The sequence below is a fragment of the Cydia splendana genome, chromosome Z (assembly GCF_910591565.1).
Source record: "Cydia splendana chromosome Z, ilCydSple1.2, whole genome shotgun sequence".
Taxonomy (NCBI): domain Eukaryota; kingdom Metazoa; phylum Arthropoda; class Insecta; order Lepidoptera; family Tortricidae; genus Cydia; species Cydia splendana.
In genome coordinates, this window is record NC_085987.1 from 45,498,078 (window position 1) to 45,521,040 (window position 22,963).

At 38.0% G+C, this 22,963-nt stretch overlaps 1 protein-coding gene across 2 annotated transcripts in view; it reads right to left on the reverse strand.

The window, feature by feature from the left end:
* Nucleotides 1–8,528: 8,528 nt before the first annotated feature.
* Nucleotides 8,529–22,963, reverse strand: part of LOC134804073 (probable cytochrome P450 303a1) — a 372,282-nt gene continuing 357,847 nt past the window's right edge. For both annotated transcript variants that reach the window (XM_063776975.1, XM_063776974.1), the window contains exons 2-5: nucleotides 13,246–14,128; nucleotides 12,765–12,942; nucleotides 10,176–10,293; nucleotides 8,529–8,896 (exon numbers count right to left, since the gene is read on the reverse strand). In XM_063776975.1, the coding sequence (XP_063633045.1) occupies nucleotides 8,549–8,896; nucleotides 10,176–10,293; nucleotides 12,765–12,942; nucleotides 13,246–14,128 (1,527 nt within the window). In that variant the 3' untranslated portion in view covers nucleotides 8,529–8,548. The remainder of the gene's footprint in view (nucleotides 8,897–10,175; nucleotides 10,294–12,764; nucleotides 12,943–13,245; nucleotides 14,129–22,963) is intronic.

A 22,963-nucleotide genomic window follows, 5' to 3' on the forward strand; every position in this document is an offset into this window, starting at 1 on the left:
AAATTAGGCTTTAAAATTCATTTAGTTTAGGATGTCCGCAGGAAAGTTGCATAACCTTAACTCATATTAAAATAGTTTTTAACCCTCTTAGGCCCACTTGCACAATTTCACTAACCCGGGGTTAACCGGTTAAACTTGGAGTTACCATGGTTACCAATACAATTTGACACTAGGTTAACGGTTTAACCGCTTAACTCCGGGTTAGTGGGATGGTGCAAGTGAGCCTTAGATGTTGTTAATTCTGTCACTTGGCACGCCGCAACAGGCGGTGTTAAACTTGTTAAAGAGGCACACAGATATCAGCCTGTCAGTTGTTCGGAACTGTCACTTTTTGCCAGGCTGCCTTTAACTGACAAGCTGATATCGTCCGGCGAACTGGTAATCTGTGGGCCCCTTAAGTGTGCAAATCGTCTTAACAAAAAGTGAATTCCAATAAAAAATATGTTTTTAGTTCTATCTCATTTTATATTTCCGAATATTTATATTAGATATTAAGTGAAAGAACAAAATACGTCACCAAAGTAAATCTCATTTGTATTTATTACTTTTATTAGTGAGTTTTATTTAAGTTTAAGCAATATAACTATTGTTGACAACCGTGTAAATATTATTAGATGTAGGTATGAAAATTGGAGTCAATTGGTGCTGAAACTAGATTTAAGAAAGCACAAAGATTAAAAATGCATTAAAAAGTTTTTAAATTGAGAGATTTTTACAAAGAATAATACGCTTTACGTGCCATTAACTAAAACTGTTTACTTTATTTATTGTATTGAGTTGTTTATTTCCAAAATTGTGTTTGTTTTATTTTTAATTTGTAAAAATCTCTTGAAATAAATGGAGCAGGCTTTATATGTCAAAGCGAAGGTATTTTTCATTGGAATATTATTTATTTATCCTAAAATGTTAAGCGAATTAATCATACAAATATGTATTCGTATGTGTAGCCGTAGGAGAATTAATTAATTATACTCCAAGGCCCTTACGTACAAAAATTTTGTTATTTAATATTCACCCATATATTGGGGCGTGCAAAAACTTCGTATGTGTAGACTAGCAAGTGGGTCATTTTTTTAAAAGTTGTCCCCTAGACTTTTTTTTTTAATTGGGTATTTTTATGTTATTTCTACTCAGAATCACGAAATCTTTCTATCCTAATAGGAGAAAAAAGGTGTCCCAAGGTTTTTTCCCATTCCGTTACCATTGTTTATAGACTTCGTATGACGGTTTCGGAATGGAAAGATCGAAAAATGTATGGAAATCTTGGTACACTTTTTTTCTCCTATTAGGATCAAAAGCTCATGATTCTGAGTAGAAATAACATATAAAATAAAATCCCTATTTTGAAAAAAAAAGTGTGGGGTACAACTTTAAATAAAATGGCCCAAGTACAGTCGCCATCAGATATATAGGAGCGGCCAAGGTGTTCACAATATCTGAACACGCGCTCTAACGCCCTGACAATAGAGGCGTGTTCCGATATTTGTGAGCACCTTGGCCGCTCCGATATATCTGATGGCGACTGTACTTGCATGCAATTTACGTTACATTGCCCACTACTAAGGTAACAGGCCAATAAAATTAGATTTTTTTCCAGGAATTAATTCCCAGTAAGCTGGAAATCGTCTTAATACATAGGTACCTTCATTTGGTTCTAAATTAGCGTAATCCAAGTTTGCTCCATTCCAGGAGTAGTGGAATAGTAGATTGTTAACCAAGGGTTGAAAGGCACCCATTTCTGTCGAGGTAGTTTGGCGCTCGAACGCAGTGAGAGCGCCAATAGTCCGAGACAGAAACGGTGCCTTTCACCCGAGTTAAACACTCTACTTTTCATATCGAATGCGAGGAAACCAAACAAGACAAGGCAATTTCGCAAAATCAGTAATTGAAGTACATAACAAACCTACGGCCATGATTTTTTCCTTAGGACTTACTTGCAATCGGAGACTTTACATGCGTGAAGATTAATCACCCCTAACGAAAATCATTTAGATTGCAATATTTACGAAAACACACATTTTTTTACAAACTACAACAATTTTAAAATAATTTGTTCATTATAGTATGAAAATCAGCGGGATTGCCTCGTACTTTTTTAATTTTATACTTTTTCGTTCTAAAAGCCGCAACAGACTACCGGACCGCACCGGGACCATGGTGCGCCGCACCACGTCATAATATAATAAAAGTATTTTTAATATTAAATAACAATTTAATTAATAATATAAGAAACTTTTATCTTGTATTTTATTTTATTTTAATGAATATAGTTCTAAATAACTTTAAAAACCAATTTAATATCGTACAAACGTTTAACTGTGGCTGTATAAGATTCTGCCTTTGCTCATTTACGCAAGCGTAAGGTTTAAAAAAATATTTTTGGTGTATTCCTTTTGGTTCCCGCTTTATGAAATCGAGTAAATAGATTTCAACGAAAGAAATCAAGAATAATTTGTTTTTAACAAATTACTTACATCATTTTTTATAAAAAAAGGATCAACGTGGGATTTGTAAAATTAAAGAATTACCAATTGTTCCAGACGAGGAAATAAAGACACTATTTTTCCATTTTGTTTCCACCCAGTTGTTCATGGGACGGGGACGCAGAGGAGTACACCACTTTTCTGCGCTAGAGCATAAACGTATCACTTTCTGCGCACCTTTTAGAACAACAACGACCCACTTTCAGAGCATGAGATATGAAAAAAATTTTGCTCTTTTAAAGTTTTTTGCTTGTAGTTCAAAAACGGTACGTCTCACGGAAAATTAGCTCTAATCATGATAAAAATTGACATCTGAGGATCCGAAAGATACCTTAATAGTTAATATGAGTTCGTAGTCGAATATTTTTAAAACTGGCCGCCACTTTGAATTTCTTTTTTTTTTGTATCGTGTTAAAATCCGATTCTTTTTTCACCAGTGTCTGATCCACAACAACCTTGCTGGTAGTGACATTGTAATAGGTGGCGGGTCCCTTCTACATCGAGTGGTTTTATCAATCCAAGGTAAAATGTACAAGTATCTCTTAAGGACCCCAAAATTTATCCACACCTCCTGGGATGGATCAAACTCGGATTATACAAATTTAGGAACTAATGAAGGTATTAAGTAATATTAACCTCCTAAGTACGCCTGCGTACAATTTTGTGTACATATTCCAAAATCTATTTTGAACTTTTATTGTGTAACTAAGGGTTCGAATTTAAAAAACAAAACAATTGCTTCTGGGTCTCAGGAGGTTAAAATGATTTCTAGCTTGCTGGGAATTAATACTTCAAAACGCTTTTTTGGATCTAATTTGATTGGCCTATAAACTGCATTCGAAAGTTTGATCACTTGATCAGATATCTCGACGTGATGAAAATTGCATGCAACTTCTTGCTAGTCTAAACCTCACTTTAGAAGTATCAGAGCTACCAAGGTGCTAAAAATATCTGGACATACATGGCGCGTTACCAATGAAGCTGTTCAGATATTTTTGAGTGACTTAGTTGCTTCGATGCATAATAATGAAGGCAATTGTACAGTCAGCAGCAGAAACTGCTAAGCGGGCCAGGTGTTCCAAATGATCTTGACGCGACTTTATTGTTAAGAGAATAAGATCGTGTCAAGGTTATTTTGAACACCTCGCCCGCTTAGCAACTTCTGCTGCTGACTGTACAGTATACATGATCTCGTTGAACATGCGTGGGCGTTTGCGGCGCGTTCGCTATAGACCAAAGGGCCTAGGCCGAATCACTTCATTCGTTCCTTCGTCTATTTGCCTCTCTATCGCTCGAATAAACAAGTGAGAGAGGCGTATAACGAATTTTGACTTTCGCGATAAAACTTCTGAACGCATGTTACACAAATTAAACGCGCAAACATTAACAATAATCAAGTATTGTCTGTATTTAATTAAAACTAGCAAAATGCCTTGTGTCAATAAAGAATGGTCGCTAATCACGAATAATGTCGTACGTTGACCCGGCTGTTCCTATAGGGAATATTACGCAAAACTCTGCGTAGAGGGCGTCACAAGCGCAATCAAAGGGCCTACCACGAAACACGAAAATCGAAAGTACGGTTTCTGCCTCTCTATCACTCTTGCATATTCGATCTATTGAGAGGCAGATAACGATATTTCGATTTTCGCGTTTCGCGGTTAGCCACCTACAAAACAAACCGCCTTAATGCATTATTGTAATTGTGGAAACTTGTCAAAAAACTGTTTAAGGCCTAGTATGTATAAGTTACTCTATGGTTTACTAAACAACATAGTGCTGCACTCTGGCGGCAGAACGTTGCAGTAACACGCGCGTAATTATATTGCTGTCCAGTAGGGCTAAGATGGTCGCCTTTTTGTCATCTGTCACCATGCCTGTCACGTTCTAACTATGAAAATTGAGAAAGTGACGCATGGCATGACAGGTGATAAAAATGCGACCATGACATCCGTGCAGCCCATGTTTTTGGCGGTTAATGTCACTCAGCAAGCAGGATAGCAGTGTAATTATATGCGTGCGATAGCGATAGAAACAGGCGGGTCAATGAACGAAATTCTTCGTGATTGGCGTCCTTACTTTAACGTATAGTACTTAAGTTTTGTAAGTGTTGTTAATTATTGTAAAATATTTATATTAGACACAGGGTGATGTTTTAAGAGTATGAGAATTGAATTGTTATTTGTCTGTCAATAAACCAAAGTTCTTATAGGTATTATGAAATATAAATAGTTATTATATTATGTAAGTGACTAAGAAAGAGGTATTGTTATAGTATTATTTTCTGACATAAAATCAATAAAAAGTCATTTTCCTCGTAAGGCTTTAATATTTTAGGACAAGTTAAAAACGATCTTATGAATTATTTTCACAACGATGATTATTTTCAAATAATCATGACGAATAATAACGATGATTATTTTCAAATAATCATCGTTGTGACCACATAACATATCTACATTTATTAAAAAAAAAACCGGCCAAGTGCGAGTCGGACTCGCGCACGAAGGGTTCCGTACCATAATGAAAAAAAAACGGGGAAAAAATGCAAAAAGAAAAGTAACTAATCTGTCTACGATTTTTTATCATTCTTTTGTGTTACCGCCATACAAAGCGTATGGAATTATGATAATAGAGTCGGTCCATAAAAAACCGGGCAAGTGCGAGTCGGACTCGCGCACGAAAGGTTCCGTACCATAATGCAAAAAAAAAAAAACGAAAAAAAAGCAAAAAAAAAAAACGGTCACCCATCCAAGTACTGACCACGCCCGACGTTGCTTAACTTTGGTCAAAAATCACGTTTGTTGTATGGGAGCCCCATTTAAATCTTTATATTCTATTCTATTCTATTTTATTCTGTTTATTATATATATATATATATATATATATATATATAAATTAATAGTTTCGACTGTACCAGTCCTAATAATGAATAACAAAATTATTCAACAAATTTTGTATGTAAGTAAGTAGGTACTTTATGTAGGACGTCAGATTTATTTAAAGTGCTAAACACACAAAATGTCATTTCAAGATTTTATTATAATTATAAAGTTGCAAGCCCAGACTACGGTTTAGGGCTCCGTACCCAAAGGGTAAAAACGGGACCCTATTACTAAGGCCCACTTGCACCATTCCACTAAACCGGGATTAAGCGGTTAAACCGTTAACCTAGTGTTAAATTGTACTGGTAACCATGGTAACGCCAGGTTTAACCGGCTAACCCCGGATTACTGGAATGGTGCAAGTGGGCCTAAGTCTCCGCTGTCCGTCTGTGCGTCAGTCCGTCTATCACCAGGCTATGATGATAGAGCACGACTCATGAACCGTGATAGCTAGACAGTTGAATTTTTCACAGATGATGTATTTCTATTGCCGCTATAAGAACAAAATGAAATAAATATTTATGTGGCTCCCATACAACGAACGTGATTTTTTTGCCGTTCTTTGCGTAATGGTACGGAACCCTTTGTGCGCCAGTCCTACTCGCACTTGGCCGGTTTTTTTAAATGTCATACGTTTTTAGTTCCTCCTTTAATCTTTTCTTGTACTAAAATAGTCTTACGGGGTTATGGTAGTGTTAAACAATCAATAATATAAAATTTAATACGTATTCAAATCATGTTGAATAAAAAAACTAACATTTATGTAGTTACTCGTTCAAATGTAAAAATAATGTTTCTTTTGTTTTCAACCATAACCTATTATGTATCAGAATAGGGATTGAAGGAGAGATATAAGGGGGGGGGGGGTAGTTTTTTATGTACTTATGATTTTTTTGTTTTGTATTTGTGACCTTCAATTAAATAGGCATAGTTTAAACGTTTTGATGGAATCAAGTCACAACATTAATTGATATTGATACTTAATTTATTGGTGTTTCATTATGCTTTTTAATAAATCTGTGCATTGATAAACAATTTTGTTTCATTATATATTTTATAATCTACGAGCGTCCATTAGCTGGCGCTGGTACAGTCAACAGCAGAAGTTGCTAAGCGGGCCAGGTGTTCAAAATGATCTTGATGCAACTTTATTGTTAAGAGAATAAGAGCGTGTCAAGGTAATTTTGAACACCTCGCCCGCTTAGCAACTTCTGCTGCTGAGTATACACGGAGCGGGCGCACGCACGCGGGAGATTTTCTTCTTCTTCCTCGCGTTATCCCGGCATTTTGCCACGGCTCATGGGAGCCTGGGGTCCGCTTGACAACTAATCCCATGATTTGAGATAGGCACTAGTTTTTACGAAAGCGACTGCCATCTGACCTTCCAACCCAGAGGGGAAACTAGACCTTATTGGGATTAGTCCGGTTTCCTTACGATGTTTCCCTTCGCCGAAAGGCGACTGGCAAATATCAAATGATATTTCGTACATAAGTTCTGAGAGGAGACGTAAATTGGTACGAGCCGGGGTTTGAACCCGCGACCTCCGGATTGAAAGTCGCACGCTCTTACCACTAGGCCACCAGCGCTTCCTCAACGCACGCGGGTGCCATTGTCGGTAAAATCCGTCGCACGCGTCCGCGCCAGTTAGCAACGCTCATACTATTTTTCATTAACCCGCTCCGTGCAGCGGGCGCCAGTACTGGCCAGTAGCCTACGAACTGCTACGAACCTACTTGATAATTGTCTAAATTACTTTCCACAGAATAAACGTAGTTGTGTTAAAATTTAAATCCTACAATTTAAAGGAAATAGAAAAAAGGTTAAGTTTATTTAAAAGCATTTATTTTAATAGCTACTTATTTAGATTTCTTAATTAAAAACATTCTCTCAATTTACTTATTGTTTTAAGTACGATACAGTCAATAAATCTAAAAGGAGACCTTTCAAAAAGGCTTATCGATTTCACTGGTGACCGAAGAGCTGGCAGCTTTCTCGCTCAACGTATTAGCTTCGCAATACAGCGGGGAAATGCTGCCAGCGTCCTCGGCACCATGCCAAAGGGGCCCAATTTCTTAGACGTATTTTAATTTTATTTTATTTTATTTTATTTAGTACTTATTAGTTTTAGTTTTAATTTAGTTTTATTTTATAGATAAGTTAGTTTATTTTATTTTTAATGTTTGTATCTACCTTATAAATAAACGTTATCAAAATAATAGTAAGTGTTCGCCCATATTAATATCTTGATAATTTTTAGGGTTCCGTACCTAAAAAGGAAAAAATGGAACTCTTATAGGATCACTCGTACGTCTGTCTGTCTGTCCGTCTGTCACAGCCCATTTTCTCCAAAAGTACTAGACCAATTAAGTTGAAATTTAGTACACAGTACACATATGTAAATTCGTGACCCAAAGACGGACATTTTACGTAAACAAATGAATTTTAAAACTGGAGGCCACTTTTGGGGGGTAAATGAGAAAATTAAAAAATTATATTTTTTAAACTATATCGTGTTACATGTTACATATCAAATAAAAGAGGTCATTGTGAGAATCTCAAATATTTTTTTGTTGTAATTGTAAAATAAATAGTTTAGAAGTTATTTAAGAAAATAGCCAAAAAATTACCCCCCCCCCCCTTTATCTCCGAAACTACTGGGCCTAAAGTTAGAAAAAAATATACTAAATAATTATTTACCTATAAATGACAGGAAAACCTATTACAAATATGCAGTCAAGCGTGAGTCGGACTAATAACTTAGTTTTTGATCCGACCCCTACGGGTTTTTTAAAGGCAATTCACTCGCGTATCACATATAAAAATTGTTAAAAATACAACATTAAAAATTGGGTAATGTACCCTTGGAACGCGAGTCCGACTCGCACTTGGCCGGTTTTTAGAATTAACCAATGAACCAATTAAATTATAATATTTTTGTTTATACGACCCACAGGAATTGGTTCTTTAGGTTCCTCCCGAGTACCCGTAAGGTACAGCACTATTTATATACAATAGATCGCGACCCCACTAGTTATTACGAAGCTTCTAGATTCCGAGGTCACGGGACTCACGGGGTCTCGAAAAGTGTCAATAAAAAAACAAAATATTTTACAAACATCTGAGGACAGAGGTTAGCGATTTTTTTACTGCTTTGAATAACTCTGCTGTACCTATAGTATTTATGCTTCTCTACACCATTTCTCAATCACGTGTGCCCTAGGAACCGCTCTCGCATTATACGGAGCAGCGGCAGGAGTGGCGCCATCTATATGCTCCAACGACGGCATCTCGCCCTCTATCGGATGAAACGTGTAGTTCTGCAGCAGCGTCGCCGTCAGCACAAAGATCTCGCACTTGGCCAGCACCTCTCCCATGCAACGGTGTTTTGACAGGCCAAACGGGAAATACTGTTCGGGAACATTGATTTTCCCTCTGGTGATGAAACGGTCCGGGTTGAAGGAGTGGGGGTCGGGGAAAAGAGATTCGTCCATTAGGATGTTCGTAAAGTTGCCGACTACCATTGTGTCCTGAAAAAAAAAATAGATATCATTTGAGGCTTTTAAACGTAGAAAATACCATAACTCAGGAATAAATATTTGTAATAAAATACACAAATAAATGCTCTTCCCAGGATTCGAACTCGGGACCACCTGCTCTTATAAATATAACGCACTGCAACTGCTCACTATAAACACAGAATGAATATATAACACTACTAGGTACAGAAGATTCACTTTGTAACAAAACACGTCTGTTACGATTAGGACAGATATGACCACTAGGTGGAGCAAGAGCCACGCGCGGCCTATGGCTAGCCACCAAAATTGGTGTGGGATGGATGTACTTGTAGCTACTTGTTGCGACGCGACGAAATCGCGGAGTGAGCCACGCCTGCTATCGACTAGGAGGCCGTTATTAACATTAGCATCATTTGGTGACACGTAATTACCTACCCCAGGTATGTTGTAGCCGCCGAGCACGGTGTCTCGCAGTGTACGGTGAGGCACGCTGAACGTGCGGCCCATGAAATGGCGTACGCTCTCGTAAACTCGCTTCGTATACCTAACAACCCACCCCAGGTATGTTGTAGCCAGCGAGCACGGTGTCTCGCAGTGTACGGTGAGGCACACTGAACGTGCGGCCCATGAAATGGCGTACGCTCTCATAAACTCGCTTCGTATACCTAACAACCCACCCCAGGTATGTTGTAGCCGGCGAGCACGGTGTCTCGCAACGTACAGTGAGGCACGCTGAACGTGCGGCCCATGAAATGGCGTACGCTCTCGTAAACTATCGCTTCGTATACCTAACAACTCACCCCAGGTATGTTGTAGCCGGCGAGCACGGTGTCTCGCAGCGTACGGTGAGGCACGCTGAGCGTGCGGCCCATGAAATGGCGTACGCCCTGGTAAACAACCGCTTCATATACCTAACAACCTACCCCAGGTATATTGTAGCCGGCGAGCACGGTGTCTCGCAGTGTACGGTGAGGCACGCTGAACATGCGGCCCATGAAATGGCGTACGCTCTCGTAAACTATCGCTTCGTATACCTAACAACTCACCCCAGGTATGTTGTAGCCGGCGAGCACGGTGTCTAGCAGTGTACGGTGGGGCACGCTGAACGTGCGGCCCATGAAATGGCGTACGCTCTCGTAAACTATCGCTTCGTATACAACAACTTACCCCAGGTATGTTGTAGCCGGCGAGCACGGTGTCTCGCAGTGTACGGTGAGGCACGCTGAACGTGCGGCCCATGAAATGGCATACGCTCTCGTAAACTCGCTTCGTATACCTAACAACTCACCCCAGGTATGTTGTAGCCGGCAAGCACGGTGTCTCGCAGTGTACGGTGAGGCACGCTGAACGTGCGGCCCATGAAATGGCGTACGCTCTCGTAAACTATCGCTTCACAGTACGGCATGCTGTAACAAATATCACTGTCACTACACCTTATATAACAAAGTCCCCCGCCGTGTCTGTCTGTTTGTGTTTGTATGTTTGTTCGCGATATACTTAAAAAAACCGGACAAGTGCGAGTCGGACTCGCCCACCAAGGGTTCCGTATTTTTTAGTATTTGTTGTTATAGCGGCAACAAAAATGCATCATCTGTGAAAATTTCAACTGCCTAGCTATCACGGTTCATGAGATACAGCCTGGTGACAGACGGACGGACGGACGGACGGACAGCGGAGTCTTAGTAATAGGGTCCCATTTTTACCCTTTGGGTACGGAACCCTAAAAACTACTGAACTGGTTTTCATGCGGTTTTCACTTATCAATATAAGGATATAAGTGATTCTTGAGGAAGGTTTATGTTTATAATTTGTTAACCAGTGCGAAGCCGGGGCGGGTTGCTAGTCTAACGTGCCTTTAACAATTGAGGAGTTAGCCAACGGTACCAAAATACACAAAGGCCCATTGTTGGGCATCTGTGCCACAGCGAATGTTGGTAAATGCGATGGTGGGCCAATACAAAATTAATGTTGCCTACGGAACGAACCTCATCCCAACGTTTTCCCTACCGTTGGCACCGTAGGCCCCAACGAAAATGCTACTAGGGTTAAGACTACATACATACATACATACAGACATTCTTTTGAGGTAGATCTCCGTGAGCGTCACAGTGAAAACTGGCGTGAATCCGCGCAGGACCGAGCAAAATGGCGTGCTGTTGTGTTGGAGGCCAAGACTCATTTTGGGTCAATGCGTCAGTGAAGTAAGTAAGACGAAAGGGGACTACTGCTTCGCCAGACAAATGTAGTCCCTAGTTTCCTCCCTGGGTATTGACATTAAAGAAAATATTGTGTGTATTAAACACAGCTATGCCCCTTCGTTTGATTTGTTTCGGTTTTTTATTCAATATTAGAGTATTAATTTTTTTATGGCATATGTTTTTCGCTCCTAATTCTTATATATCTTTCCACCCCATATAATATGACTTCATAGATTAGCTTAGCAGTCATCACTCATCATTTTCTCGTACTTAAATACAATCTAAAATAAATTTTAATAACAACGCCATCTAGTGCATTTTTGCAAACAAAGCAGCCGTGCCGTACACGCGACTCTTCGAAGTCTGCGTTCTTATCCATTTAACAACATAGATGGCACTACGCTTCACTAAATCTTTAGAAAATACTTTTCACCACAACAGCACGTAAAGGCTCTTTTATTCGTCAAAAACTGATGAGAAAGTTGCATTTTCTCCACAAAATTGGCAAAGTAATTACATAGATACAAATTTTGAGTTGTTTCCTCTTGTCGGCTGGTAGAATTTCGGTAGCTCCGCTACTTTGAAAGGTAACAAACACTGCATTGACAAAAATATATAGATAATTATCGAAACTGCTCACCACATTTCACGAGAATCGGATGAAAAACGTGACCGTTAGACGAGAACTGCCCGAAATATTTATTGCCTAACCTGGCCGCGTAGCCAAGATGCCGATCGAAACGCAACTGTCACTGTCGCACTAATATGGAAGAGTGATAGAGAGACATAATGCTTTTCGTTGTCGAAGCGATAGCGATTGTAACCTTGGCTAGGCCGGCTGAAACCATAACAAGTTCCGTTCCTTACACGTTTCTGGATGTTGGGTTTAAGGGGAAATTCCATGAAAAATTCACACTAAAAGGAAACTGAACTATATTTGCAAGGGATCTGCGCCAACCATCATCTATCTCGCGTTGTCCCGGCATTTTGTCACGGCTCATGGGAGCCTGGGGTCCGCTTGGCAAAATAAGATGATATGACGAATTATGTGTCACGGATAATAGATTTCTTGTAGAAATATCTCGGTAGCTTGATGACATACATATAAGAGTAGGTAAAGGTGGAGAAGACCGCCCACAAGCTCCTTTGTCACTTTTAACTCTTACATATCGTACATATTGTCGCTATACTTACTCAACCTCATATCTGCAACAAACATTTGATGGAAATGTCGCTTTTCTTTCATTCGGAATACAGGTGTTTTTGTCTTAAATGAGTGTTGCAGATACGAGGTTGAGTAAGTATAGCGGCGATATACTTCACTTACAGAAGTTCGGTGGAGCAGAAGGAGTTCTCTCTTCCTTTTTTGGTTGAGCGACGTACGTATCCAAATACGAGAGTACTTGTCCTATGACGGTCTTCCAAGCAATAAATTTTACATGCCGGTCTAAGATGTAAAGATTCTGAAGTTAATGAACAAATGACATGGCATACTTATGTTATAGGAAGCAAACGAGCAGGCGAGCCGCCTGATGGGAAGCAGTCATCGCCGCCCATGTACATAAGCAACATCAGAGGAGCCACTTATGCGTTACCAACCTTTGAAAACCCTAAATATCAGCTTCTTCAAGAACCCCATGTAATAGCGCAAGGGAAACGCCTCAGAAGGTAGCTCATACTTAGGCCTGTCGTCGAGATGCGGCGGCCGGCTGGTGCCCACGACGCGGTCAATCTCCTCCTGAGCCTTCCTTTGCACCTCCACGTCTCGCACCATGTAGCTGAAGCCGAAGCTCATGCTTTTGCTGGTCGTCTCCGTGCCGGCCATGAACATGTCCATGCATATAGCCACCAGCTGACCTGAGAACATCCGACTAAATATTAACCCTTAATTTTAAATAAAATACGGAAGGTCGGGAGTTCAAACTTCCTCGGCGCACAATTGTAGCAATGATTCTGGTTAAAAAAAAATTAGTAAGTTGAGCGTCAAAGGTTATGTTTAGTATTATGGACGTTACAGAATTAAGGGTTAAATAGTAGACTGTGTCACAAAAGAGCAAAATGACATAGTTACGTCGAGGGCTTACATTGAATCCCTACTAAGTACTATGTACGGTAAAGTTTGCACGGGTGGTGTTTAATACATGTTTATAAAATACCAACCTTCGGAATACGTGTTGGGAACCTCCTTAGATCTCAGGACTCTGATATAAACATCCATAAAATCCTTATCCGGCTTCTCAGGATCAAAATCCTGCTTATGCCTTTCCAGCTCCTCTCTCAGAAACTTCCAGATCCTCTCGTGAGTTTTCACAAAGCTTTTATACCCAGACATTGAAGGAGCAAACACGCTAAGGATAGGGAAATGACTGAAAACTGTCCCCACCATGTCAATGGTGCTGAAAAGATCAGATAACAGCTTCTGTAGGACTATCATCTGCGGATCAGTCGGTTCGTATCTCAATCCAGCAAGCATAGACCAGAGGGTGTTCAAAATATACACGTTAAAGAAGTTATGCATGTGTATAACCCCTCCATCTTTATTACTGTTAATAAGTGCTCGAACATCCTTAACCATGTGCGCAGCTTCAAAGCTGGCTATATCTGCCATTCCTTTCCGTCCAAAGCCATATTCTTTCAAATGTTTCAAGAGGAATCTCCTCTGTTCCTTCCAGAGTTCTCCGTCTGATAGAAGAACGCCTCTCCTCAAGCCCCAAGTTCTTGTCGTGTAGAAGATGGTGTTAGGTCTTCCGTCGCAATCCTCGTTGAACATCATTTCCTTGTGAGCATCTAATCCGTTCACCATTATGATTCTATCCACGCCTATTTTAAGTCCTAGTAGAGGACTGTCTTTACAGTACACTTCAGATATCTGCTTGAAGACTTTGTAAAGATACCCTGTTTTTTGGCGCATACGGTATATTTCTAGGGCGCTGCCGAAGATCGGGATCCATTTCGGGCCTGGAGGGAAGTTTTTTGGTTTAACCGTATCCAGGTATAGGAACAGGCATAATGCTAATACGACGATTAGCACGGTTAACCACATCTGTAACCAAAAATAGCAAAATAGTTTCAATCAGTGAAATAATATAAAACATACTTCGCCAATCAGATATAGTGTCATTCGCGATGACAAAGTGTGGTAATGTCATCATTAATCTCAAATTTCTATGAAAATATGACGATTGTAATAACACTCCCTCACTTTGGTCTGTTCAAGTCGGTGAAAAGTTATCTTAGCCGGACTCTGGAGACAGAATACAAAGTCATGGAAAAGGGGAAAACTGTGTATTCCCATTATTCCCCGCGTCATGTATGGCGGCAATCACGTGGATAAGGAAATTAGAGTTTTTATTATGTGACTGTTTATCATATTATGGTATTAAATTTCAATATCTGGGAGACCGAGCATTGCTCGGAAAACATATAAAAACTCAAAAATGCTCGTTTTCCCAGAGAAAAGACCTATCTAGATCGATTTATCGCACCCGAAAACCCCAACCCCATATCGTAAATTTCATCAAAATCGTTAGAGCCGTTTCCGAGATCCCCGAAATGTATAAATAAACAAGAATTGTTCGTTCAAAGGTATTAGATAAGTATACATTTTATTTATATCGACTCTTACTGACTTACAATTGCCCAAAATTTTCACATGATATTTGTCGTAATAGTTCTTTTTTTTTTAGCGGGAAAATAGGGACCATATGTACCTACTGTAAAATAAATTGCCTCAGGACTTAGATGACAAAAAATACCCCAAAGGTACCTCATGGCGGTCAGCGCTTACGCTATATTATTAACGCCGCTCCAATACTATTGCGGTGCTATGCGACGTAAGCGCCAGCCGCCATAAGGTACATTTTCTCCTGGAACATCACAAATAAATATTTATCTGATAAGTATTTTCAGAGAAGTCTCCCACGCAAGAACGTTGCCAACGTTGGCACATCATTATTTTAGAGTGCATCGAATACACCCTTATTTTTATATGTAAGTAAGGTCAGGGAGGGCATTTCCGTCATACTTTTTGATAAGTTCACTTTGGCTGATCATAACTAAGATGATATTTACTTTTTAATAAACTTGATCACTGTAATAGATTAAGCATTTATTTAACTATATACAGGTACTCATATTAAATTACTGCTGGTTATTTAAATATGATTTTATTTTTAAAACATGTCAGTTGACAGATTTTCCCGACGGTTTGGGGCTATTCCGTCAACCTACGATTTTTCTGGTATCGTGACGTATTACAAACATATACGTCAAGTGAACAAATACCGTGAACTCTTAATCGAAACTAAACTCTAGCGACCTCAATTTAAGGTTTATTTTAGATTTTATTGGCAAATATATTTTTTCGGGGCAATTCCGGCCTATTTTTACAATCAGGAGTATTAAACCTTTTAAAACAGATTCCCAAACCTTAGGGAAAATCCGTCAACTGACACGTTTTTTATATAATGGGCTATTGGCTATAAGATCGTACCATCCCTTCCTAGTGCAATGTGTTGTGTTTGCCATAGTAGTGCACGAATCGAAAGAAATGAGTACAGTGCCCAATTTTTTTGTTTTAGATGGATAAAAACGACAAAAAAAGTACCAATTTTTTTTCAAAAATGTATTGTACTGCTGATCTATAGCTGGTCAAACCAATTTGTCAGTAAATAGGAACAAAAAAAACTATAGTCATCCTTTTCTTTTGGGTGCCAGTACTAGTGTAAGACAAAGATAGTATGATTCTCTCTATCTATGTTTGAAATTAGACGGTCCTTTGACACACTATATAATGACATATTCAAATATGGCTAACGGTCCAAAAATGACCCTGAATAACCGTTTTAGTACCTACTGATTTAAAATTAGGACTAATCTCAGTCTCCTGAGTTGAATAACAAATAAAAAAATCAAGCAAAATTAATAAAATAAATTTGCTCCTTTGCAAATTAAATTAAGCATCACTGAAAATAAATTTAAAAGTGGAAAAATTACTGTCTTGTGTGAGACTTGAACTCACGGCCTCTGGATCGATACTCCAGCGCTCTGCCATCTGAGCCACCAAGACCTCATCCATAGCCAGCAAATCTTTCCACCAAATTACGGGTCAAGGGGACCCTAGCGACATCTACCTAAAGAGTGTTACACTTTATTAAACGGCTACCGGAGTTCCAAGTTACATTGGCAAGACAAGTTCAAGTCTCACACAAGACAGAAATTTTTCCACTTTTAAATTAATTCTCGAACTCGGAACTCCGGTAGCCGTTTAAGAAAGTGTAACACTCTTAAGGTAGATGTCGCTAGGGTCCCCTTGACCCGCAATATGGTGGAAAGATTTGCTGGCTATGGATGAGGTCTTGGTGGCTCAGATGGCAGCGCGCTGGAGTATCGATCCAGAGGCCGTGAGTTCAAATCTCACACAAGACAGTAATTTTTCCACTTTTAAATTTATTCTAAGCTTAGTAGCATCGTTAGCAGACGTTTCTGCTTGTTAAAAATTAAAATCATTGAAAATAAATTATACACATGGTTTAGGTACATACCTAATGATTCGGTCAAGTTGTGTTCTAATGTATGGGGAAGACAAACAAATTATAGCCAGCATTCAATGAATGTAGTATAATACCTTTGGGTATGGTGCTTTACGCACATTAGTGTCTCATCCCCTCCCCCTAACGCAACCCCCCTTTTAGCATGAAATATGTCCCGGTTGACGGTTTTTATTAAGTTTTGAAAAAAGTATTGAAGTTAGTAATAAAGTGTCAAGGTAAGAAATAACCCTTAATAAATTTTAAACAAAAAAGGTTACATGCAACTTTTTTTTATACCACATCGATGGCAAACAAGCTTACGGCCCGCCTGATGGTAAGCAGTCACCGTAGCCTATAGACGCCTGCAACTCCAGAGGTGTTACAAGCGCGTTAACCTATTAAACTTTATGGTAAGACTCACCATATTCATGTATTAACTTGTTGAAGTTCAATATAACATAGTACGTGATAGTACTGAAAGAATTCTTATGCGGAGAATAAGCTTGCAAGGTTATTCTCCGTGTAAGATTTCTTTCAGTACTATCACGTACTATGTTATATTGAACTTCAACATGTTTTTCAACGGTAAAATTTTGTCGAAGTTCATTTGGCCATAACATGAATATGGTGCGTCATATCATAAAAAAAAAAATATCCTTTTTTGTTAAGAATTTAATAGGTATTATTTCTTTCATTGACACTTCCTATATTGTACTTATTGTACTTCCTATATTGTACTTTCCCCAAAAAATAAAAAAATCTGTCAACCGGGACATATTTCATGCTAAAAGGGGGGGTTGCATCAGGGAGAGGGGATGGGACACTAAAGTCTATTTCAATAGAACTTGCTAACTATGTAAACAAACCGCCATATTGAAATTGTCTCTGAATGATGAATTTACTAGTGATGGGCAAGACTCCTACTTACTACTTTACTAATGTCTGATTCATACTGGCCATATTGTCTATGGTGTTATAGTTTTTATATATTGTCTATGTTTAGAATATGTTTTAGAATTTGGAATAGAATGTTATCGAAGATGGCTTCCTAAAAATAAAGAACTTCAATTAATATTCAAGTCTTTCCTTTACAAATAAAACATGGTGTCAGAAGATGAGAAGTCGGATAATGAAGAAGATGAACGCCATGCCAAAGATATTTCAATAATTGGATCAATAAAACCTTTGAAAATCGACAGTCAAGTCCCGGAAAGATGGAGAATATGGAAACAAAAATTTGAAATTTACACGGAAGCAAACAAGCTCGACGACTTCCCAGAAAATAGAAAAGTAGCCATATTACTCAACCTACTTGGAGATGAAGGACTCACTATATTTAATTCTTTCTCCATAGATAGAAAAACAGCCACTCTAAAAGAAGTGATAGAAAAATTCGACGCCAAATTCAATCCTCTTAAAAACCTAACCGTGGAAAGGTATAACTTCTTCTCACGACAGCAAAATTCCGACGAGGATTTCGAAGAGTATGTCACGGTAATAACCAACTTGAGTAACTATTGTGAATTTGACAGATTAAAAGATAGTCTCATAAAAGACAAATTTGTAATTGGGATATCGGATAAAAAAGTAAAACAAAGACTGCTACAAGAAGACAACTTAACAATCGAAAAATGCCTCAAAATTGCAAAGAGTATGAAATTATCACAGGAACGATCATCTAAGATAAACAGTAATGAAAATCAAACAGTTGATGCAGTTTCAAAATCATACCGTCAGCAGCATCGTCGTAATAGCTCAACTGGAAGAAGCATGTCACAGTCTCGAAGAACGTCAACGTCAAACGGCAACAACTACCGTCGTGATAACAGAAGTCCCAGCAACAACTACCGTCGTGAAAACAGAAGTCCCAGCAACTCGCGTACGAGCACATGCACACGCTGTGGGCAAATACATCGTTTTAGGTGTCCAGCCAAAGGAGTCACTTGCAGAATTTGCAAGCGAAGTAACCACTACGAAAAATGCTGTTTCTTCAACAAGAATGTCAACATGGTAAGCATCCGCAGGGATAATGATATTTATATCATAGCAAGCATTGATAACCCTTCCTATAAAAGTAAATGGACAATGAACTTAAAAGTAAACAACAAAACTGTGCCATGTAAGATTGACACAGGTGCTGAAATCAATGTTATTTCCAGATTTGTACTAGAAGACTTGGATAAAAATGTACCTATCATTAGTGCTAATCATAAACTTTATTCTTACACAGGTAACAAAATACCCATTGTTGGAGGATGCTACTTAAAATGCACATTTTCCAACAATGAAACAGCAACGGTCTATTTTGTGGTAGCAGATATTGTAAGTCGAACCATTATTGGACAACAAACCATTGATGAATTTGGGATAGTCAAAAGGGTATTAAACATTGAAGAACAAAAGGTCGGTCAAAATCCTAAAAAGTCATGTCTAAAATCTTCAAAATCAAGGTCAGTACCCAATGTCGTTGATAAATATCCAAATTTATTTGAAGGTTTAGGTTGTCTACCCGTAAAAGCTCATTTGGATGTGGATCCTAGTGTCAAACCTAAGATTAGTGCCACTAGAAGAATACCTTTTGCTTTGCAAACGCGTCTAAAAGATGAATTAAATAAAATGGAAAAATTAAATGTCATTGAAAAAATCGAAAAGCCCACTGATTGGGTCAACTCTATTGTCGTAGTCGAAAAAGCAAATGGTACCCTTCGTGTCTGTTTAGATCCACGTAGCTTGAATGAGGCTATAAAAAGACCTCACTATACGTTTCCTACTTTTAACGATTTGCGATCAAATATAGCTGGAGCGACAGTTTTCAGCAAGTTAGATGCTAGCTCAGGATTCTGGACGATACCTTTAGACGAGGAAAGTAGCGATTTATGTACATTCAATACCCCATTTGGCAGGTACAAATTCCTTCGTTTACCTTTCGGAATTAATTCAAGTTCTGAAATCTTTCATAGAACTATGGTCCAATTATTTGGTGACTTACCTGGTGTTCAGATATTCATAGATGATTTATTAGTTTTTGGTAAAACGCAAGCTGAACATGACGAACGATTAGCCAATCTTTTAAAAAGAGCACAGGAAGTGAACATCAAGTTCAATAGGTCAAAATGTCAATTTAATATGTCTGAAGTGTATTATGTGGGTCATATGTTTAACAAACATGGCATTTCTCCTGATAAGTCAAAAATAAAAGCCATTACCGAAATGCCTAGTCCAACAAATGTCAAGGAACTGCAACGATTCCTAGGAATGGTAAATTACTTAGGTCAATACATTCCAAATTTAGCTGAGGAAACTAGTATTCTTAGAGATTTGGTAAAGAAAGAAAATATTTGGCAATGGTCACAATCTCATGAAAAACAATTTGGTAAGCTAAAGTCATTAATTTGTAAAGCACCAGTCCTTACTCATTTTGATTTAAAGAAGCCCATAAGAATGTCAGTTGATGCTTCAAAGTCTGCCGTCGGTGCTGTGATTTTTCATGGGAGAAATCCAATAGCTTATGCGTCTAAGTCCCTTACCAAGTCTCAAGAAAACTATGCACAAATAGAAAAAGAACTTTTTGCTATCTTATTTGGTGCTAAGAAATTCCATCAGTATTTGTATGGTAACATTGTTCATGTAGAGACTGATCACCAACCGCTGGTGACCTTATTCAAAAAACCATTAGCCGAGGTTCCTGCTAGACTACAACGCATGATGATTGCCTTACAAGCATATCATTTAGTAGTTTCTTATACTAAAGGGTCAGAAATGTATATCTCTGATACCTTATCTCGAGCTCCGGTACAAGATGAGTCTAATTGTGAATTCAATTTCAATGATTTAGAAAAAGATGTAGAAATTCATGTCAATTTATTAACTTCTCATTTGGCTATTACTAAAGACAAGTTGAATAAAATCCTTGAACACACTAATAAAGATGAATCTTTACAAAAACTGAAACTTTATTTCAAAAATGGATGGCCTAATTCTAAAAAGGAAATTGATCCTATTGTCTCCCCATATTGGAACATCAGAGATGAGATTCATGTCATTAATAACTTAGTTTTTAAAGGTCAAAGTGTTGTCATTCCCATGTCTTTGAGATCTGAAATGCTCTCTATTTTACATGAAGGTCATTTAGGTATTGAGAAAACCAAAGGTCAGGCTAGAGGTACAGTCTACTGGCCTAACATCAATAGTGATATAGAGTCCAAGATAAAACAATGTGAACATTGCCTTATGTTCATGAATAATAAGCCTAAAGATCCAATGATGTCGCATGAACAACCTATATATCCTTGGGAAAAGGTAGCTGCAGATTTCTTTGACTATAAGTCCAAAAAGTACTTACTTGTTGTGGATTTTTACTCCAATTACATTGAAGTCGCTCATTTACAGAAAGGCAGTGATAGTAACATTGTTATTACTAACTTAAAGTCTATCTTTGCTCGCCATGGTGTTCCATTACAACTTCTTACCGATAATGGTCCACCATTCAACTCTCAAGCTTTCAAAGCTTTTTCAATCAATTGGGAATTTGAACATATTACCTCAAGTCCATACTTGCCAAGATCTAATGGTCTCGCTGAAGTTAGTGTTAGGATTGTCAAAAATATATTCAGAAAATGTGATGAATCAGGAACAGATCCCTATATTGGTTTACTACAGTATAGGAATTCCCCGAGAGGAAATCTTAGTTCTCCTGCTCAATTACTAATGTCGCGGCAATTAAGAACAAAGCTACCGGCTAAAGTCACCATTTTAAAGCCTAAAATAGTAAACTTTAAAGAACATTTGGAACATAAGAAGGTAAATTTAGATAAAACGAGATCTTACTACAATCAACATGCTAGGATGTCTGTTGCTTTGAATGATAATGATTTTGTCTATTTCAAGAAAAAACCTTCTGATAATAAATGGCATAAAGGTAGAATAGTATCTAAGGCTGATCATCCTCGTTCATATGTCATAAAAGATAGTGATAATGTTTTATATAGACGCAATCAGCAACATATTTATTGTCCACAGAACAGTCAAAGTGTAACTCGCACAAATACTAGAGATTTTGAAAATAATGATGATAACTATGATTCTTATCCTTTTGATTCTGACAGTGAGTGTATAAGTTACAATAATACTAAAGATCTTGAAAATAATAACCATGATTCTTATGCTTTTAATTCTGATCAAAATCAACATTCGTTTTTATGTTCAACACCAAACGCCAATAGTTCCAAAAATCAACATTCATTTCAATCTTCACCACCTAATTGTGCACCTAACAGTCCCAATATTCCTAATTGTGCCAATAGTCCCAATATTCCTAATATTCCTATAACTGACACTGTTATACGTAGAGTGCCTACTGGTAACTATACTACTAGAACAGGAAGGCAAGTAATTAAACCAAAACGATTAGATTTATAACTTTAATAGGAATTACAACCATACAGGGTTACTCTATAATCCGTACATCTTATAACATTGCTTTGTCGTCCAATATCAATGGTACAATTTACACTTATCACTTTTTCACTGATGTCATATTTAACTTAACTTGTGTTAACATTTATTCACAGATGTATTTAATTATAAAGATTGTTTCGATTAAAAACAACTTGTAAATTTATGTTACAGTATGACCAGTCATGTCAGATGTCACCTGTCACGTCAACGTCAATGAGATGTTTTATTTTTTATTAAAAAAGGGGCATGATTCATACTGGCCATATTGTCTATGGTGTTATAGTTTTTATATATTGTCTATGTTTAGAATATGTTTTAGAATTTGGAATAGAATGTTATCGAAGATGGCTTCCTAAAAATAAAGAACTTCAATTAATATTCAAGTCTTTCCTTTACAAATAAAACAATGTCAAACGGAGTTCGGACGCAAACGCAAAATTGGCTCGCCGAATTCAACCGCCGATAATGACCGATATTACCGATAAAACGAGGTGCAGACGCAAGAATACCAATTTGTGAAGCCATTATTTTCGTTCTGGGGCATTTTTTTAATTTAGGGCGGGTTGCACCGTGCCCATTTGATGTGCTGATCATGGCTAAAGATGGCGCTAACGAACGCTAACTGCATATTTGGGTTGCACCACGCCTAACGTCTGTTAAAAAGTTACGCTGCCCTTAACCGGTCGTAGACCACTGGTTAACGATTTTACCGCCTGATAAAAATGGCGGCACTTTATTGAATTTGTCCGTATTTCATGAATTTATATTTGATTTTTCAATAATTTTAGGAAATATGTTATTTAAATTATTAAAAAAATGTTAATAACAATAAAATGTGAAGTTTCTAAACGCAAAAACGTGTGACAGTTGACATGAATGGCTCTAAAAGT